General features: G+C 54.5%; 2 protein-coding genes across 4 annotated transcripts; both read left to right on the top strand.

Annotated features, from left to right (window-relative positions):
- The first annotated feature begins 587 nt into the window (after positions 1–587).
- Positions 588–8,876, top strand: DHRS11 (dehydrogenase/reductase 11). 3 transcript variants are annotated; one of them, XM_016204742.2, is made up of 7 exons: positions 787–941; positions 3,601–3,810; positions 6,186–6,280; positions 6,947–7,076; positions 7,701–7,793; positions 8,010–8,075; positions 8,202–8,875. In XM_016204742.2, the coding sequence occupies exons 1-7, from the start codon at positions 810–812 to the stop codon at positions 8,241–8,243; spliced, it is 768 nt and encodes a 255-aa protein (XP_016060228.2). In that variant the 5' UTR covers positions 787–809; the 3' UTR covers positions 8,244–8,875. The 3 variants fall into 3 exon arrangements, with proteins under 3 accessions (XP_087682371.1, XP_087682372.1, XP_016060228.2); XM_087826245.1 differs by having other exon boundaries at positions 588–941; positions 8,010–8,876; XM_087826246.1 differs by lacking the exon at positions 7,701–7,793 and having other exon boundaries at positions 785–941; positions 8,202–8,876.
- A 970-nt stretch (positions 8,877–9,846) lies between these two features.
- On the top strand, positions 9,847–14,035 carry MRM1 (mitochondrial rRNA methyltransferase 1). The gene is made up of 5 exons (XM_016204890.2): positions 9,847–10,414; positions 10,607–10,700; positions 12,671–12,803; positions 12,905–13,024; positions 13,230–14,035. Exons 1-5 carry the CDS (start codon positions 9,867–9,869, stop codon positions 13,373–13,375), a joined length of 1,041 nt encoding a protein of 346 aa, XP_016060376.2. The 5' UTR covers positions 9,847–9,866; the 3' UTR covers positions 13,376–14,035.
- The last annotated feature ends 1,904 nt before the right edge of the window (positions 14,036–15,939 follow it).

Below are 15,939 nucleotides of genomic sequence, written 5' to 3'. Positions count from 1 at the left end.
GTAAGTGCTCAATGTTAGCTACTGCTTTCATCTTTGGGATACGTCGTGATACATTTGCTGCAATGAGGGAGAGAGGGTCTAGGGCAATTGGAGACAGTCCATTGGGGTAGAATCCCCCAATACACGTGTACTTGGAGGTGGTTCCACTTTTAACCACTTGGTTAGTAGGACTGAGAGCCCCTCCCAAGGTCACCCAGTGTTGATGGCTGAGACACCCTGCCTTCTCTGGGCTGAGTTCTTCCCATCAGTCACCGGCTGACTTAGGGCGTTGGAGTCACCTTAAGTGCCCTTAATTTGTCTTCCTGGCCTTGGGTCTGGAACAGGGAAGGGCTACTGAGCAAGAGGCTAGGGTGCGTGCACCCTCGGACCTGGGGCGAACTCCTGCCAAACGGGTTTCCCTGTCCCAAGGGGAAGCGCTCACCCGGGAAGCAGGGCCCCTGGCTCCCACGACCCTCCCGCGCTGGGCCGCCCCGCGGGAAGGGGCAGTTTCCCCACCCGGGACCGGGCGGGGCCGGAAAGGGCGGGGCCGTGCCCGCGAGGAGCGCGCGGGGGGCGGGGCCGCCGGGCTGCTACCGCCCCCGGGCGGGATGTGGCCGACCGTCGCGGAGGCGCCGCTGGAGCCGGGGCCGCGGGCCGGCCAGGTTGGAGGCGGTTCCAGGCGTGGCACCGATGGAGGTCCGGGGGCGGCGGCTGCCGCGGCGGTAGGAGGCCAGCCCAGCCCCTGCGGCCGGGGGCGGAGCTCCGCTGATCCCGCGCTCGGCTCGGGCGCCGAGGGGGGCGGGCGCCTCGGGACTCTGCCCCCGGCCGGCATGGAGCGGTGGCGCGGCCGGCTGGCGCTCGTGACGGGAGCCTCGGGGGGCATCGGCGCGGCCGTGGCCCGGGCCCTGGTCCAGCAGGGACTGAAGGTGGTGGGTTGTGCCCGCACCGTGGGCAACATAGAGGTAAGGCCTGGCCGGGGAGCCGGTTGCCCGGGAGGCGTCGTTCTCGCCGGGGCAGGGTCCTGGTGGGGGCGGGGCAGTGGCCGGAGCCGGGCGGTGACGCTGCCCTCGCTCGCGGGCCACGCCAGGGCCATTTGCTGCGGGCTTAGGGACTGGAGAGGCCTCTCGGGTGCCTCAGGGCAGGCCTCTGCCGTCGCTTTTCCAAGTGCCCTCTTAGAAGGGGCCTTTTCCTCGGAAGCCCCACCCCACTGTACCAAAGGGCCGGCTCTGGCATCTTTCTCCCGCTCCCCTGCCTGCCTGCTCGGGTGGGCTGAGGGAAGGGGAACCAGAGACCTGGGAGGAGGGAAAGAGCTTTCTGGGCTCGGTGGCTAAGCTGGCTACTGGATTGGTTCCTCTGGTCCCCAGACTGAGCCCACAAAGCCAAGCAAAGAGCAGAAGCTAGAGGTTTTGATGGTGCTCTCTCCCCACCCCCAATCTGAGGTTGGGGTTGAGGTGGGAGTGGAGTTTTTCTGCAAAACAAAAACAGGCTACCCTCCCCAGCCCCCCAAATCTGAGGGCTAACCCCCTACCCAGTGGGCATAAAGGGCTGACAATAGAATATTTACAGGTAGGCCTTTCTCCAATTTCCCTGTCCTGGGTGGGACTGAGCAGGTGAAGGAGGGCATTGAGCCCGCGAGCCTGGATGGGACAGAGCAGTGTGGACAGGGAACTCCCGGTTTCCTCTAAAAGTGGGGCTGGGGATCAAATTGTGAGCAACAGCTCAGAGACAAATGAAATGAAGTTGGCCACGTTGGAGCGTGGAAGGGGTGGAGAAATTTCCATTATAGTTCATTGCATTTGCCGGGCAATATCCCTCTCAGGGGTTGGGCTGATGCTTAGCTCCAGGGCATTATCTTCACCAGCGGTCGACATCCCGGGGCAGGGAAAGGGTAAGGAGGCCTCAGGTGGGGGCAGAGGGAGGAGGAGTACAGGAAGGAGGGCTGTCCCCTCCCCTGCCGCTGACCAAAGGTATATTTTATAGCCTCCTACATAGTCCCAAGGTCACCTGGTTACACCATTGCCCCACTCTGCCCTTCCGTTTCTCCTGAAGTTTAGGAGCCTTGTAACCTAGAGGACTAGGCCAGGGATAAGACCAGTGGATTCCCTAATTCTAAAGCCACTCTTGCCTTCTCTCCCTACTGCGCCTCCCCAAAACTAGCCAGGAAAGGGGGCTCAGGAGCCCCAAGGGAATCCCCAAGCTGAACACTTAGCTCCATGGTGACTCCTTTAATGAGGAGAGAGTGCCTGTGCTGTGAAGAGACGGACATGATTTCAGGTCATTTTTGAGGACAGATGGGGACAGGTGGGGCAATCAGAAGGCAGTGACAGAGAGAAATACATTTTCAGTCCCTCTATTCTGGCTTCCCTGTGGGGGCTTTGAGTCTGGAGGAGGAAGGGAAAAGTTGCCTGCCAGGTGGGGAGAATTCCAGGTTTCCGAGCCCACAGTCTGCTTTTATTGATGGATTGATCGATATTAAAAGTTTAAGTTCTGGCCTCCTACAGAGGGCAGCCCTATTTCCTGAGGTGGTTGCGTGTAAGTAAAATTGGGTGAAGGGGGTCTTCTGAGTCCCAGAAGACTGTACCTTTTAAACTTGGAAAGTTAAAGCAGAAAAGAATTTCCTAGGTCACCTGATCCAGCCATTTATTCCCAGCTTGGTTTGCGGGGAGGGAGGCTGCAAGGCCAGGGCAGCTCGCCAAGCTGGCTTTCCTCTAGGGCACCCCACACCCCCAATCCTCTCCCTCCCACACATGTACATAGTCACCTTCATGAGACTCAGGTGCCCAGTCACTGGCCTCCAAGGCTACATGGCTTGTTTCTCCTTGCTTCTGAATGTCAGCTTTCCTTACAGTCATCTCAGTGGCTCTGCTTTCTCAGGTCTTTCTCTCTCTCTCTCGGGGCTCTTCAGTGTGTTGAGGACCCTCGCAATGCACAGGGGGTGCCAGTATCCCCTGCCACCCGACTTGCCTCATAGTCTCCAGAGAAACTTTGGGGTGGAGGGGACAGAGAAAGAATCTGTCCTGACTTCGTGACCCTTCCGATAGGTAGGGTGAAGGGAGACTGAAAAGTATGTGTGAGAACTCGGAGCCACTGGCTGCAATTTGTGGAGGGAGGGTGATAGTTCAGACATAAGCCCTCCTGGATGAGGTGATGGGAGAGAAGAGATGGAAGCCCTGGCATAACCAGCTTAGTGGTTCTTGGAACTGGCGGAAGAAGTATGGGGTGGGGTGGGGTACGTCTTACCTATGAGCAGAGAAGGTGTTCCTATTGGGGGAGAGGCAGAAAATAAATATCACTCCATTCCCAGGGTCCCTAGCCCCCTTCTTTGGCCCCCTCAGAGCTCCAGCCCTTCTTTCTTCTTAGAACTGAAGACTCGTTTATCTGTGAGGTTCCTCCGTGGATAATCTCAGCTTTCCCCTCCCTCACTCGAGCACTCTCATCCCCTGGACTTTGACCAAAGAGGACAAGCTTTGGGGATGGGCAGTCCCAACATCAATGTGACCAAAAGGTGGCCACCAAATGAGAGAGTTCTATAAGTGGTGACAGCGGAGGGAGGTTGTCTCTGGCTGGGGAGGTGTGGGAGTGAGCAGCTCACCCCAGTTAGATCCCTGTTGGGTTTCATAGGAGCTGGCTGCCGAATGTAAGAGTGCAGGCTACCCCGGGACTTTGATCCCCTACAGATGTGACCTGTCAAATGAAGAGGACATCCTCTCTATGTTCTCGGCTGTCCGCTCTCAGCACAGCGGTGTGGACATCTGCATCAACAATGCTGGCTTGGCCCGGCCTGACACCCTGCTCTCGGGCAGCACCAGCGGTTGGAAGGACATGTTCAATGTAAGGGCTGCTGATCCGGAGTGGGGGCTGGGAGGATGGCAGGGAGTCAGGGGTTTGAGAACCACAGCGCTGCTTGGGATAGGACAAGTAGCAAGAGGGAGCTTTGGGTTCCTACCTGGGACTGTCCCCTTGCTTCTTTCCCTGCCAGAGTGGACGAATGGCCATACCTTTTCCATTCTTTACTTTGAGGCCCTGGGCACAGATCTTAAAGTCTAGGCTGAGTCCTTCTATTGGAAGAGAGATCAGTAGGGGAGAGAGCTGCTGTTTATTGAATGTCCTCATATATCAGCGCAGTGTGGAGTGCTTGGGGACATGGTCTTATGGGAAGAAAAGGAACCAAGAGACAGGAGACGATGTTCTTACCCAGCCCTGCCAGTACCTGTGTAGCTTCAGGCAGGTGGTTACCCTTTCTGAGCTTCAGTTTTGTTACATTTAAGTGGGATGAACACACCTATACCATCAATATCTGGGGTCACAAACTCCAGTGTCTCCTGCGGCCAGATAGGTACATAAATGATGAGGCAGGTCAGGTAGGGTGTGCGGCAAGTGACAGAGCACACGGCCATGTACAGGGACAGCCACTGCTGAAGTCCAGTGTCACTGCTGTAGGGCAGTGCGTGGCCCAGTGTGGCCAGATCTTATTTCTCTGAGAGGAGAGGGGAGCCTGGATTTTTATGTGACACTCATCCCTCCCATTCACTGAAACTTCAGTTCCACGAGGGCAAGGACTTTGGTCTGTTTTATTCTCTTATAGCCTCAGCCTGGAAACACTCAATAGATATTTTTTGAGTGAATGAAACCTTGTAATGAATTTAAAATGCTTTAAAATGAAGTGTGGCCCAAACACACAGCCTACAGGAACTGGGTTTTCAACTTCGGGACTGTATCATGGGGCAGTATTAGGGTGTGAAAGTATTCTGAGAAGTTGAAAGCAGTGTGTAAATGGGATGTGTCTTTCTCCCCACAACTGTTTTCATATCTGCTCACAGTAGCTTTAGCACCTAAGGGGTGCTTAGGCCAGGAAATGAAACATTGAAACAATGAACAGTGAAAGTGAAGCACTCTCCTTGCCCTCACTGAGCCTTCTGGAAGATCTGAGTTGTGGTCCTCACCTGCAGTGGGTGGGTCTCTCACCCCAAAGAAACATTGATGTGAGAGAGACACGTCTTATAGATGGAATTTCAGCTTGCCTGTCTATAAAGTGAGGGCCTTGTATTAAATCCCCAAGGCCCCATTCACCTTGAACATTATGTAATTCTATTGGGATCATCCTATGAGGCATCTTCTCCACTCCCGTCCCTAACCCCCAGACCTAGATTTTACTCTGCCGACCTCAAGGGATCTGTTTCTCCTGCTCCTTCTGTCCTCAGGAGCTGACTTCTCTGCCCCACAAAGCCACCTTGCTAAGAGGGCCAGAAACAGGGCTGAAAGCCTCCTGTGTCCTTCTGTGAATGCCAAGGCAGGTTCACACCCAGGGTGTTCTGTCCCGATGCCTGGCTCCGACACCTGATAAAGAGAAACATCTAATCTCCCAGCCAGTCCTCTCTCTTCTGGAGAGGCGAGACAGGAAGACCTGCTAAAAGCTTTATCTCTGCTTGTCCTCCTGGGTAAAGCTAAGGGGTGGGGCTGGGCAGGAGCTTTAGAGTAGGAACACTTCTTCAGGCCTCAGTTCCATGAAAGGTAGGGATTTGGGGCCACCTCTGCTGAGCAAGTAGGAGTGGGCAGAGAGGGGCCAAGGAAGGCAGAGGCCCCCACACCCTTGGGAGGTCCCCTGCCGTCCTGTGACAAGTTACTTCACCCTCTTAAGAGTCTCTGTGCCTAGTCCTGTAGATGGGACAAAGCTTGAAGGAGAGTCAGGCCTTCTCTACTGGTAGTCTCAAGGGAGGGGACGGGACAGGAACAAATAGCGGAGTAAGGTGGGGAGAGGCTAAGGTCTGCTTGAGGAGAGAGATTTTTAAAGCCATTGTAGGAAGTTTAGGCTGTTTAGAAGAGAGCAGGACCAGGGCACTGTCCCAGAGAAGAGGAGGGTATTTGGGGAAGAAAAGGAGACGGTTCCCTGAGGCAGATTCTACTGTTTGCAGTGGAGGCAGCCAAGACATGGAGGGTTCCTGGGTCATGGGTGGGGCTTGGGGGATTTCCATGCCTGTTTGCAGGAAGTTGGGGGTCACCCAGGGAGAGAAGCTGCCTCTGATGCCCGCTGGGGCTGGTGGCTTTGGGGAAGGGACACCTCTACAGCAAGGTGCCCTGAGTCCGTTGTTGGTCTCTGGTAGGACCTAGACACTGTTTTGGAATGCCCCCCAGGGGTTCTCTGTGGCTCCATCACCTGCTCAGATGGGCCCAAGCTGGAGACACCCCATTGCCCCCCTGGCCTGCAGGTGAATGTGCTGGCCCTCAGCATCTGCACGCGGGAAGCCTACAAGTCCATGAAGGAGCGGAAGGTGGACGACGGGCACATCATTAACATCAATAGGTGAGACAGCTGGCCGAGGGCTAGCGCGCAGATTGGCACTCACCCTCCAAGCGGGTGTTCTGCTGTAGCTCATTTGACCTCTTGGGACCCGTTTCTTTGGTAAAGTAGAGATTTAATACTCAGTTAACACCCAATGGCATGATTACGGTGAGGGAAAGAATAGTGTATGTCAAGTGCCAGCCCTGGTTGGCTGGAATGAGCGGCTCAGCCCCTTGTCTTTGCACCAGAAGCCTGGGGGCTCTCCTGGCACTGAGGTTCTCCATTCCTCAGGTCCTGGAATGAACCCCACCTTGTGGTACAAAGAAAGACTACACAGTACCATTGTGATACTCTGAGCAGGAGGACATGGTCTCTGCCCCCAGAGATGGTCCAATTGAACCATACCAATGGACGCGCAGAGGAAATCGAGAGATTTTTGACAGCCTGCATGACCAAGAGAGTGGATTCTGTGGTCGGTGTAGGGAAGATGCCTAGAAGAGTAGGGTTTTTAGGAGCTGCTTGAATAACAGAAGCTAGATTAGTGGGCCGCAAGGATGGCCTCCAGAGGTCCCCTTTTGGAGGCTTCCCTGTAGCATCTAGATGGTGGGGTTGACTAGTACAGCAGGGGTCACTCCTGGTCTCTTGGGAGCATCACTCTCTTCTTTCCCCTTCCCTCCCTCTACCCAGCATGTCTGGCCACCGAGTGTCGCCCCAGTCTGTGATCCATTTCTATAGTGCTACCAAGTACGCCGTCACTGCACTGACAGAGGGACTGAGGCAAGAGCTTCGGGAGGCCCAGTCCCACATCCGAGCCACGGTGAGGGTGTGGCCTGGCCCTGGTGGGATGGGATAGGCACAGGCGCTCTCCACCCCCACACATACTGCCCAGGGAGCCCATGTCCAGGGTATGCCGCTTAGAACCCCTGCCAGCATACTGGGCATAGAGCTCCTGGTCTTTGCCGCTACTTGCATGGCCCTGCTCAGTACTTGAGTCTCCTATTTCAGTGACTTTGAGGTAGGAGGGGGCTGGCAAGAGATTGTGGGAAACCAGCACAATGGCTGGAAACCACACTCTGGGTTCTTTCCTTGAAGGACAAATGACCTTGGGCAACTTATTCAACCTCTCCACGCCTCAGTCTTATTTGTAAAACGGAGATGATGATAATCTATCAGGTTATGAGGTTTTTTTTAAGAGAACATTTTGTAAAACATTTACCTGGCTTATAGTAAGGGCTCTGTAGATGGTAGATATCATTGTGATCATCACCAGTGGCAGCTTTGGAGCGAGGAGGCAGCTGTTGGACATGGGGCAGCCATCCCTGTGAAGCTGGGGCCCTGTGGCTTCCATCCTTTCTCTCCAACCTCCCGAAGGCCTGGCCTCTGATTGGGGTGGGGTTGGGGCAAAGCTCAGCTCCTGAGCAGGCCCTCTCTGTTGGTCCAGTGCATCTCTCCAGGATTGGTGGAGACACAATTCGCCTTCAAACTTCATGACAAGGACCCTGAGAAGGCAGCTGCCACCTATGAAAACATAAAGGTGGGGCCTACCTCTGGGCTTGGCAAAGCCACTCATTCTAAATGAGGGCAGAGGGAAAAGAACCCTGGCCTTCAGACCCCATCCTTTTGGCCAGTCTGTTGCCCCTCCTGGAGGGTTGGGGTGGGAATGTGGAGGCTGGAGAGGACCTCAGTGGTGGGAGGGAACTTGGATTCATTCTGTCCTCATGTCAATCCCCCTTTCCCCTGGTGCTCTCAGTGTCTCAAACCTGAAGATGTGGCTGAGGCTGTCATCTATGTCCTCAGCACCCCTCCACATGTCCAGGTAAGTCTGGCATTGGCTGTCTATCCCATGGAGAAGCCCAACCATTCCCAGAGGAGGAGACCAGGGAGGCCTTAAAGGGGGTGGACAGAGTGTCCTGGCTGCCTCAAGCCTTTGTGCCTTCTGCAGATCGGAGACATCCAGATGAGGCCCACGGAGCAGGTGACCTAGTTTCCTGTGGGGAGCTCCTTCTTCCCTCCTGACCCTCACGGCTTGGTTTAGGCCTCTGGGTTGTAGGTGTTAATTTCTGGACTCCTGGACTCCACTTCCTTTCTCCACCCCTACCAGGGGTTTGAAAATTTGCCTTAAGTCTTTTTTTAACTTGTCCATTTGTTTCCACCACAAATGTGAAAAGTGGACTGGGGAGAGGAGGTGGTGTTCCTAATTATTTCACCGGTTAACTCATTCTTGGTCCCCTTTTTGGGCTCCTTGGCCTTTGAGTGCCATCCTTGGTCTCTTCCCTTTGACTTGGGGAAGGGCCTTTGGCCTGAAGGGTGGCTCCCCCTATCTTCTTGCACTCCACCCCCTGTCACTCAGGGGTGAGGTAGCAGAGGGAAGCCCTCACTTTTTATCTGAGTGGTTATCCAGGGCTCCAGCTTCCTCCGCTCCCTGCCCCACTGCCTCCACCATCCCTTCTCTTCCCTCATCCCAGTTCTCCAGCCTAACTGTGGCTTCTTGGCCCCTGGTGGGGGTCATCACGCTACTCTGTCTGTGGCAGCACAACACCAGGACCTGCCTCCCGAGTGGATTTCAGTGTGATAATTAAAAAAGAAAAATTGCAACAACTGACCTTGGCTTCATGGATGTCTTTCAGTTCTTCTCCTTTCTCTGTGATCAGGGGTGGTTGTGTTAGAATTTCTCCCAGGTCAGTAGGAAGTGGGCAAATTTAGAGCCTCACTCCTGGAGTGTGAGTTACCTTAGGTAGCAGGTGTGGGCTTGGGTTGGGTCCTGGAAATGGTAGGAGTTTGCCAGCCAGAAAAGAAGAGATGTTCAGGGCTCAGAGGCCAGAAAGAGCATACAGTGTGGGAACGGCATAGAACTTAGTGCAGAAGTGAGATGGGGCTGAAGAGCCTGGATCCCTGGGGTTTGAGTGCTGAGCAAGGAGTCTGGCCATTACCTGTGGGCCAGGGGCATCAGTCGGCTTGTCAGCAGGTGCAAGGCAGGCACAGAGCTGTCCCTCAGAGAATCAGCCACCGCAGGATAGGAAATTATTGCTGAGTACTGCTAACTGGTACTGAGGGTTTGACAAGGCAGAAGTGCAGGGGAGGGGCTGGATGCAGGAGAAGCTTCTGAGGAAAATCAGCATCCGATGGGGAGAGAAGCACCACGACTGACCTGGTTGAACACATCCCCTTAAAGTGTTCTTAGCAGGTGCCTGGGTGAATGCGACCTTCCAGCTTCCTGGGACCTCGGAAGGGCACAGAATGGAGACGGGAGCAGGGTCAGCTCAGCTCTGACCGCCGCCTTCTGTGCGGCGGCGGTCTCTGCCCAGCCAGCCCTGCAGGCGGCGCTGTAGGACTGCCTGGCAGCCGAGCATGCGCGACGTGTCACAGGGCAGGGGGCGGGGTCGCACGAACCCGGAAGCGGAGCCGCCCACGTGGGGGTCAGGAAGGAGGCGCTGGTGGGCCCGCTGCCTGGTTTTAGGCGATCTTCAAGCTGCGAGTCCGGGCTGTGCATTTCTCTGAGGAGGCGGGGTGGGTGCGGCCGTGGGGTCCCCGTAACCTGTGTTCGGGGCCTGGCAGCAGGCCCCGCCTGGAGGGACAGCTCTTGAGGACGTAGCAGGGGGCTTCGGCCATGGCGCTGCTGTCGGCCCTCAGGGGCGCGACCGGGCGCTGCTCCGGTCACTTCGCGCGTCATTCCGGCCAAACGGCACGACCCGGCGGAGAGGAGCTGAGCCGCCTGCGACTGGATGACCTGGCGCCCGCCCCGCGGCCCGCCGGGGGACTGGAACTTCTGTTCGGCCTGTCCCCGTGCCTCCTGGCGCTGCGCGCCGCCCGCCGCCGCGTGGCGCGGGTCCTGCTGCAGGCCGGCGAGTCCGGGGCGCAGGGAGAGCGGGCGGAGCTGCTGCGCGCGGCCGAGGCGCGGGGCGTTCCGGTGCTGCGGCCCCGACGGCGGAAGCTGGACGCCCTGTGCCGCCACCAGGTCCACCAGGGCGTCTGCATGGAGGTGAGCCCGCTGCGGCCCCGGCCCTGGACAGAGGCTGGCGAGGCAAGGCCAGGAGATGACCCCCAGCAGTTGTGGCTCGTCCTCGAGAGGCTCCAGGACCCCCGGAATCTTGGGGCCGTGCTGCGCTCGGCTCACTTCCTCGGCGTGGACAAGGTCATCACCAGCCGCAGAAACAGGCACGAACGTTCCTTATTTCCCGTGTGCCCCAATTTCGAGGCGAGTTTTTAAGCACCTTGACCCTTTGGTAATCCCTCAGTCGGGCCTCCCTATCGCCAGAATTCTCCTCTCTAACCCATGGGGGCTGGGGGAAGGTAGGGCACCGGGCTTGACATTACGCAGCCTTACACCGGGCATGGGGTGACTTGCAGCTGCCCGCTCACTCCGGTTGTCAGCAAGGCCAGCGCGGGGGCGATGGAGGTGATGGATGTGTTCTGCACTGATGACCTGGACGGTTTTTTAAAGGTAAGGGCCCGTGTGTGTGTGTGTGTGTGTGTGTGTGTGTGTGTGTGTGTGTGTGTAAAAGAGCAGAAATGAGCCAAGCTCAGCCTCTCAGGGCACTTAGCCAGCAACTGATGGAGGAAGGGGGAGAAGAGAGCATGTTGGCATCACTTCCTTTGTCTCCCTAAATCTCTGGGAAGAGGGAAGGATCCCACAATTTTTAAAACCGTAACTGGAGCAGAATCTGAAGTTGGAAACTTTCTAGCATCAGTCCCTTTACTGCACTTCTCCAGCGTATCTCTTTACCCCTGCTGCAAGTCTACCACAGGCCTCATTACCTACTAAGTAGGTCTTCAGTAAACGTGTCTTGGGTTCCTCCAGTAGGGGCATGGCTTGAAAGGCTCTTTGAACAAGGACTAGCCTGTGCCTTTCCCCTTTTCCCTCTCACACACACAAAACAACCATCCAAAACCCCCCAAAAACAACTACCCTCACCACCAAAAAACCTAAATTTGGGGGGCAAGCCTAAGTAAAGAAACCCCTCTGCTGTGCTTCTCTTGCCGGACACAAGGGGGCAGTATTGCCCTGCATTTGGCAGCTCTCCTAACCATCCCCCAGGTCTTCCAAGTCTCAGTCCTTGGATCTCTTTTCTATACACACACACACACATATAAACACACACACATATATACTTATTTATTTTTGGTCTCATCCACTCTCATGGCTTTAAGTAGCATCTATATTTGAGTGCCTCCCAAAGGTATATCCTAGGATGAATCTTGCTCCTAAACCCCAGAATCACGTATCTAGTTGCCGCCTCAACAGCTCTCTTTTAAAACAACTAGCAACACTGGTGTCAAAAAAGCAATGTAAATTATAGTTGATGGAATTTTACAAAGCTACTCAATGTCCTCAACCCAGAGTGATTCCAATATGAATAAATAAAAGCATCTCAAAGGGGTTATAAAACAAAGCAGCTCTCTTTTGCTGTCTAATGGGCATTTCAAACTGAACATTTCCATAGCTAAGCACCTGTTCCTTCTGCAGACCCAGCTTAGTCGATGGCAACTCCATGCTTTCAGTTGGTGATGCCAGAAACCTTGGCATCATCCTTGGTTCTTCCTGCTCTCACACCCATTCCCATCTGTCAGTGCTTCCTTTTGGTTTTACCCTAAAGTTATTTCCATATTCTCACCATTTCTTCCTATCTCCACTGCTACCACTCTGGTCCAAGCCACCATCATCTCTTGCCTGTATTATTGTGAAACCTCCTAACTGGTCTTGTGTCTGCTATTGGCTGTGAACACAGCAGGCAGAGGGATCCTGCTGCAACAGAAGTCAGACCATATTATTGTTCTGCTCAGAACTTTTCAAAGCCTTTGCAGCTTCTCTCAGTATAAACCAGAGTCCTTCCAGTGGCTTTTGAGGTTCTACCTTATGTGGCCCTTTGTTCCCTCTCCTGTCTCTGGCTCCCTTCCTTCCCACTGGCCTCCTTGCTGTTCTGTGGTTCTTTCACACACCAGGTAAGCAGCCACCCCTCAGCCTTCGCACATACCGATCCCTGACTCGAATATTGTTCCCCCAGCCAGATGTCTACACAGTGCTTCCTCATCTTCAGGTCTACACTCAGTGGTTGCTTCAGTGAGGCCCTCCCTTGGACGAGGCTGAGATTTGGGCCTCTTTTTTTCATTGCCCTAGCTCCAGTGCCTAAGACAGAGCCTGCCCATTCTAGGTGCTTCATAACTTTTGACTGAACTGAATGGCTCAGTGAGGGAATGAATACAGGATGGGGCAAAAGTAGGATTATAGATCATGTGGAAAATAATACAGTAATTAATAAGTAATGATACAAGGATAAACTTTTGTTTTGCATACTCACAACTGTAAACCTGCTTTTGCCCCACCCTGTAATAGGCAAGGTTGGGCTCCTCCTTGGCCAGGGCTCCGATGGAGGTTTGGTGAGCTAGAATATGATTTCTTCTTTCCCCTTTCAGGCCAAAGCCCGGCAGGGCTGGCTCGTGGCTGGCACCGTGGGCTGCTCTGGGCCTGAGATTTCCCGGTCCTCTGAGATCCCCATCACTAGTTGCTTGGAGTTCCTCTGGGACCAGCCTACTCTCCTAGTGCTGGGTAGGTAGATGTTCCTGCTTTTCTGTGCTCAGACGTTCATTTCCTGAGTGCCTGCCTGTCCAGCTGTGGCGTCCCTAATCCTCTGCCCCCATGCTCTGTAGGGAACGAGGGCTCCGGCCTGTCCCCGAAGGTGCAGGCCTCCTGCCAGCTCCTCCTCACCATCCTGCCCGGCCGGCAGCTGCCTCCTGGACTGGAGTCCTTGAATGTCTCTGTGGCTGCAGGTGAGTTTACTCTCCCTTCTCTTTCTCTGGTCACACGTGTTGCTGATTCATCCTCAACAAGTGTCTCAGTCATTCTGCATCTCCATTGCTTTCTGTGCCAAAGGTGGAAAGTATATTCTTTTGAGGATGAAATGATGGAATGCCTGGCACATGGTCCTTCCTCTCCTCGCTTCTCTTCCCTATGTCGTTCTTTCTGCCTTTGCAGGAATTTTTCTTCACTCCATTTGCAGCCAGAGGAAGGGTTTCCCTGAAGAGAGGAAGAGAGCGCAACATCTCCAAGATCCCCGAGAACTCTCAGCCATGGCTCAAGGGCCCAGATTGCCTCAGCACCCGGGACTGTCCTCAGGATGAGAAAAAGAGAGGCTAGACGGGGCTGACTTGGACTGTTCGAGATGTGTGTGCTGGATGTCAGGGGATAGGTTGCCCATATATCCACACGTTCCAATATGCCGGACCCTCCTGCCTGAGTGTGCAGGCTCTGCCTATTAGTCACTGTCTTGGGAAGCAGTGAGCTTTGCCATGGAGGCCAGAGGAAGTCGGCCTCCTGTTTTGAGTTTGGACTTATAGTTGGAGATGGTAGCCTGTTAATTTCTAGGATGTGCTAGTTCAGAGATTCTGTCCGTTTCCTCCCAGGTCCTGCCTCCATCCTCAAGGCCAGGTCCGGATGAAGCCGGGAGGAGGGACATCAAGGGGAAGTCTAAACATCAAAGGGGAATTGGGTAGCTCTGTCCAGGGATCCTGTTCCTCTTGAACCAGTGTAAGAATGTAGAGGGAGGCCCGGGGCTCTTTGTGGGCCAGAAAGGTGCAAATCCAGGCTCAAACCCTGCCCCACTGCGGGGTGTGGGGATATGTGGAGAGCCTTCAGCGCTTGGCTTCATCTTTAGGTGCCTCAGGGCTGTTGTGGGCTCCTCCCTCTCAGGGTTTTTGTGAGACTCAAATAAAACCTCACCTGATCTCCAGCAGGCACTCAACCGGTGGGCTATTCTGTTGATTCTTCCACTAGGTGGCAGCCTTGCCCTTTGGTCCACAGTCTCTTCAGGAAGCTCTTGTAGCTACCTGGGGAGATTGGCTGTGGCCCCCAAGAGGCAAGGGAAAAATTATTAAACACTTCCCACCCCACTGGTCCTCCAGTCCCCCTGACTGGTGAGTTATCAGTGAGTCCACCTACAGGGAAGGAATCAGTGAAACCTTTGCTTTGGGTGCATGTCTGAAAGCACACGCCAGGCGACCTTTCACCTGTCCCTAACGTTCTTTAGAAAATGCTGGTTCCAGCCCTGGCTCCATGGCTTCCTACCTATGTGGCTTCTCAGTCTCCATACCTATAAAATGGGGATGGTGCCATTGACACCTCCTCCAACTGTCTCTTCCCCAGCAGAGAAGTTGTAAAATAAGATGAAAGCATGTCAGGAAATGTTGTGTAAACTAAAGAACTGCACCCAGGACTAGCACAAAAAAAAAAACCTGCTGTGATGGTTCAGTTTATGCATCAACTTGACTGGGCCATGGTGCCCCGATATTTGGTCAGATATTCTGGGTGTCTTTGAGGATGATTTGGGGTGAGATTAACATTTAAATTGGTAGACTGAGTGAAGCAGATTGCCCTCCTCAATGTGGGTGGGCCTCATCCAATCAGTTGAAGGCCTAAAAAGAAAAAAAAGCATGACTCTCCCATAGAGAATCCTTCCTGTCTTTTGGAACTGAAACATGGGTTCTTCTGGGGCCTCTAGCCTGCTGGCCTTCAGGTGGGAATGACAGCATTGGCCTCCAGCATGCAGACTCCTCCTGCAGATTGTGGAATGCCAGCCTCCATAGTATGTATATGTGTGTGTGTCTATCTCCCAATGGTTCTGTTTCTCTGGAGAATCCAGACTAACAGACTTGATGAAAATAAACTCGGGTTTCCTGGGGTTCCTTCCATGTAGGGGCACAGAATGGAGTTTGGCTCTCTAGGACCAAACCCAGCATGGAAACTAGAATTTAGGGTTGGGGGTACTCAGGACCCAGAGCCCCCTCTCCTGCCCACAGACTCATCTGTGGTGTCTGGAAACCTATCTGACCTGCTTTGTGCATGTTACTCATCAGCTTCCTGGGTCCCTGTGCTCTGGGCCATCTAGAGGGGTCACTCTCCCAGGCTAACAGCCAGGCACAGGGGCTCCTCCCTGCCTCATCCCCTGGGCAGCAGGCTGACTGGCTTCTGGGGAGACAGGTTCACTTGAATCAGAGGGAACTGAGGCTGTAATTACCTGCCATGCACACACAGGTATGTATGTATGTAGCTAATGTCATGCAAACCAGGCATCCTTAAGACAAAGAGGAAACACCTGAGGTCCTAAGGCCAAGAATGAGGTTGATTCTCCTTGGAGTGGCCTCTGGTGCCTGATGCAGACATTGTTCCCCAAGTGTGGTCAAGTTCACAGGAGCTGCAGTGGCTGCGACTAGGGTGTGAAGGAGCTGGGTGGGGTCCATCCCCTGTAAGGCAGGGTCAGGATGAAGCCAGGAGGAGGGAATGGTGGTAGAGAGCACGGCCCTGGCTGTTAAGCAGTCTCTGTGCCTTGCTGATGGTGTAAATGTGAACATGTCCCTTAGCTTTTCCAAGTCTTATTTTCCTCACCTATAAAATGGGGATAGCCACGCTGTCCACTTCCGAGGATGGTGGTGCAGATTAAATGAGATGCATGTGAAGCCCTCAGCTGGTGCCGGGAGGGTGGCAGCTGCTCTCACAGCCAGGGGCAGGCCCAGAGGTCAGGGCACCGCGCTCTGCTCTCCTACGAACCCGGCCTCAATTTCCCCATAGGCTCTAGGGCCCCTTTCAGCGGCAACATGCAGTGATTTACCTCTGAGAACCGCTGGAGGGATTTGGAGAGAGGAGGGTTGAAATGACATTTGCAGGGTCCTCCTCTGGCGGGGCTCCAGCC

Source organism: Miniopterus natalensis, chromosome 17 (assembly GCF_054644295.1).
Source record: "Miniopterus natalensis isolate mMinNat1 chromosome 17, mMinNat1.hap1, whole genome shotgun sequence".
NCBI lineage: Eukaryota > Metazoa > Chordata > Mammalia > Chiroptera > Miniopteridae > Miniopterus > Miniopterus natalensis.
The sequence above is the reverse complement of the archived record's forward strand: the minus strand, read 5'-3'. Positions and strand labels throughout refer to the sequence as shown.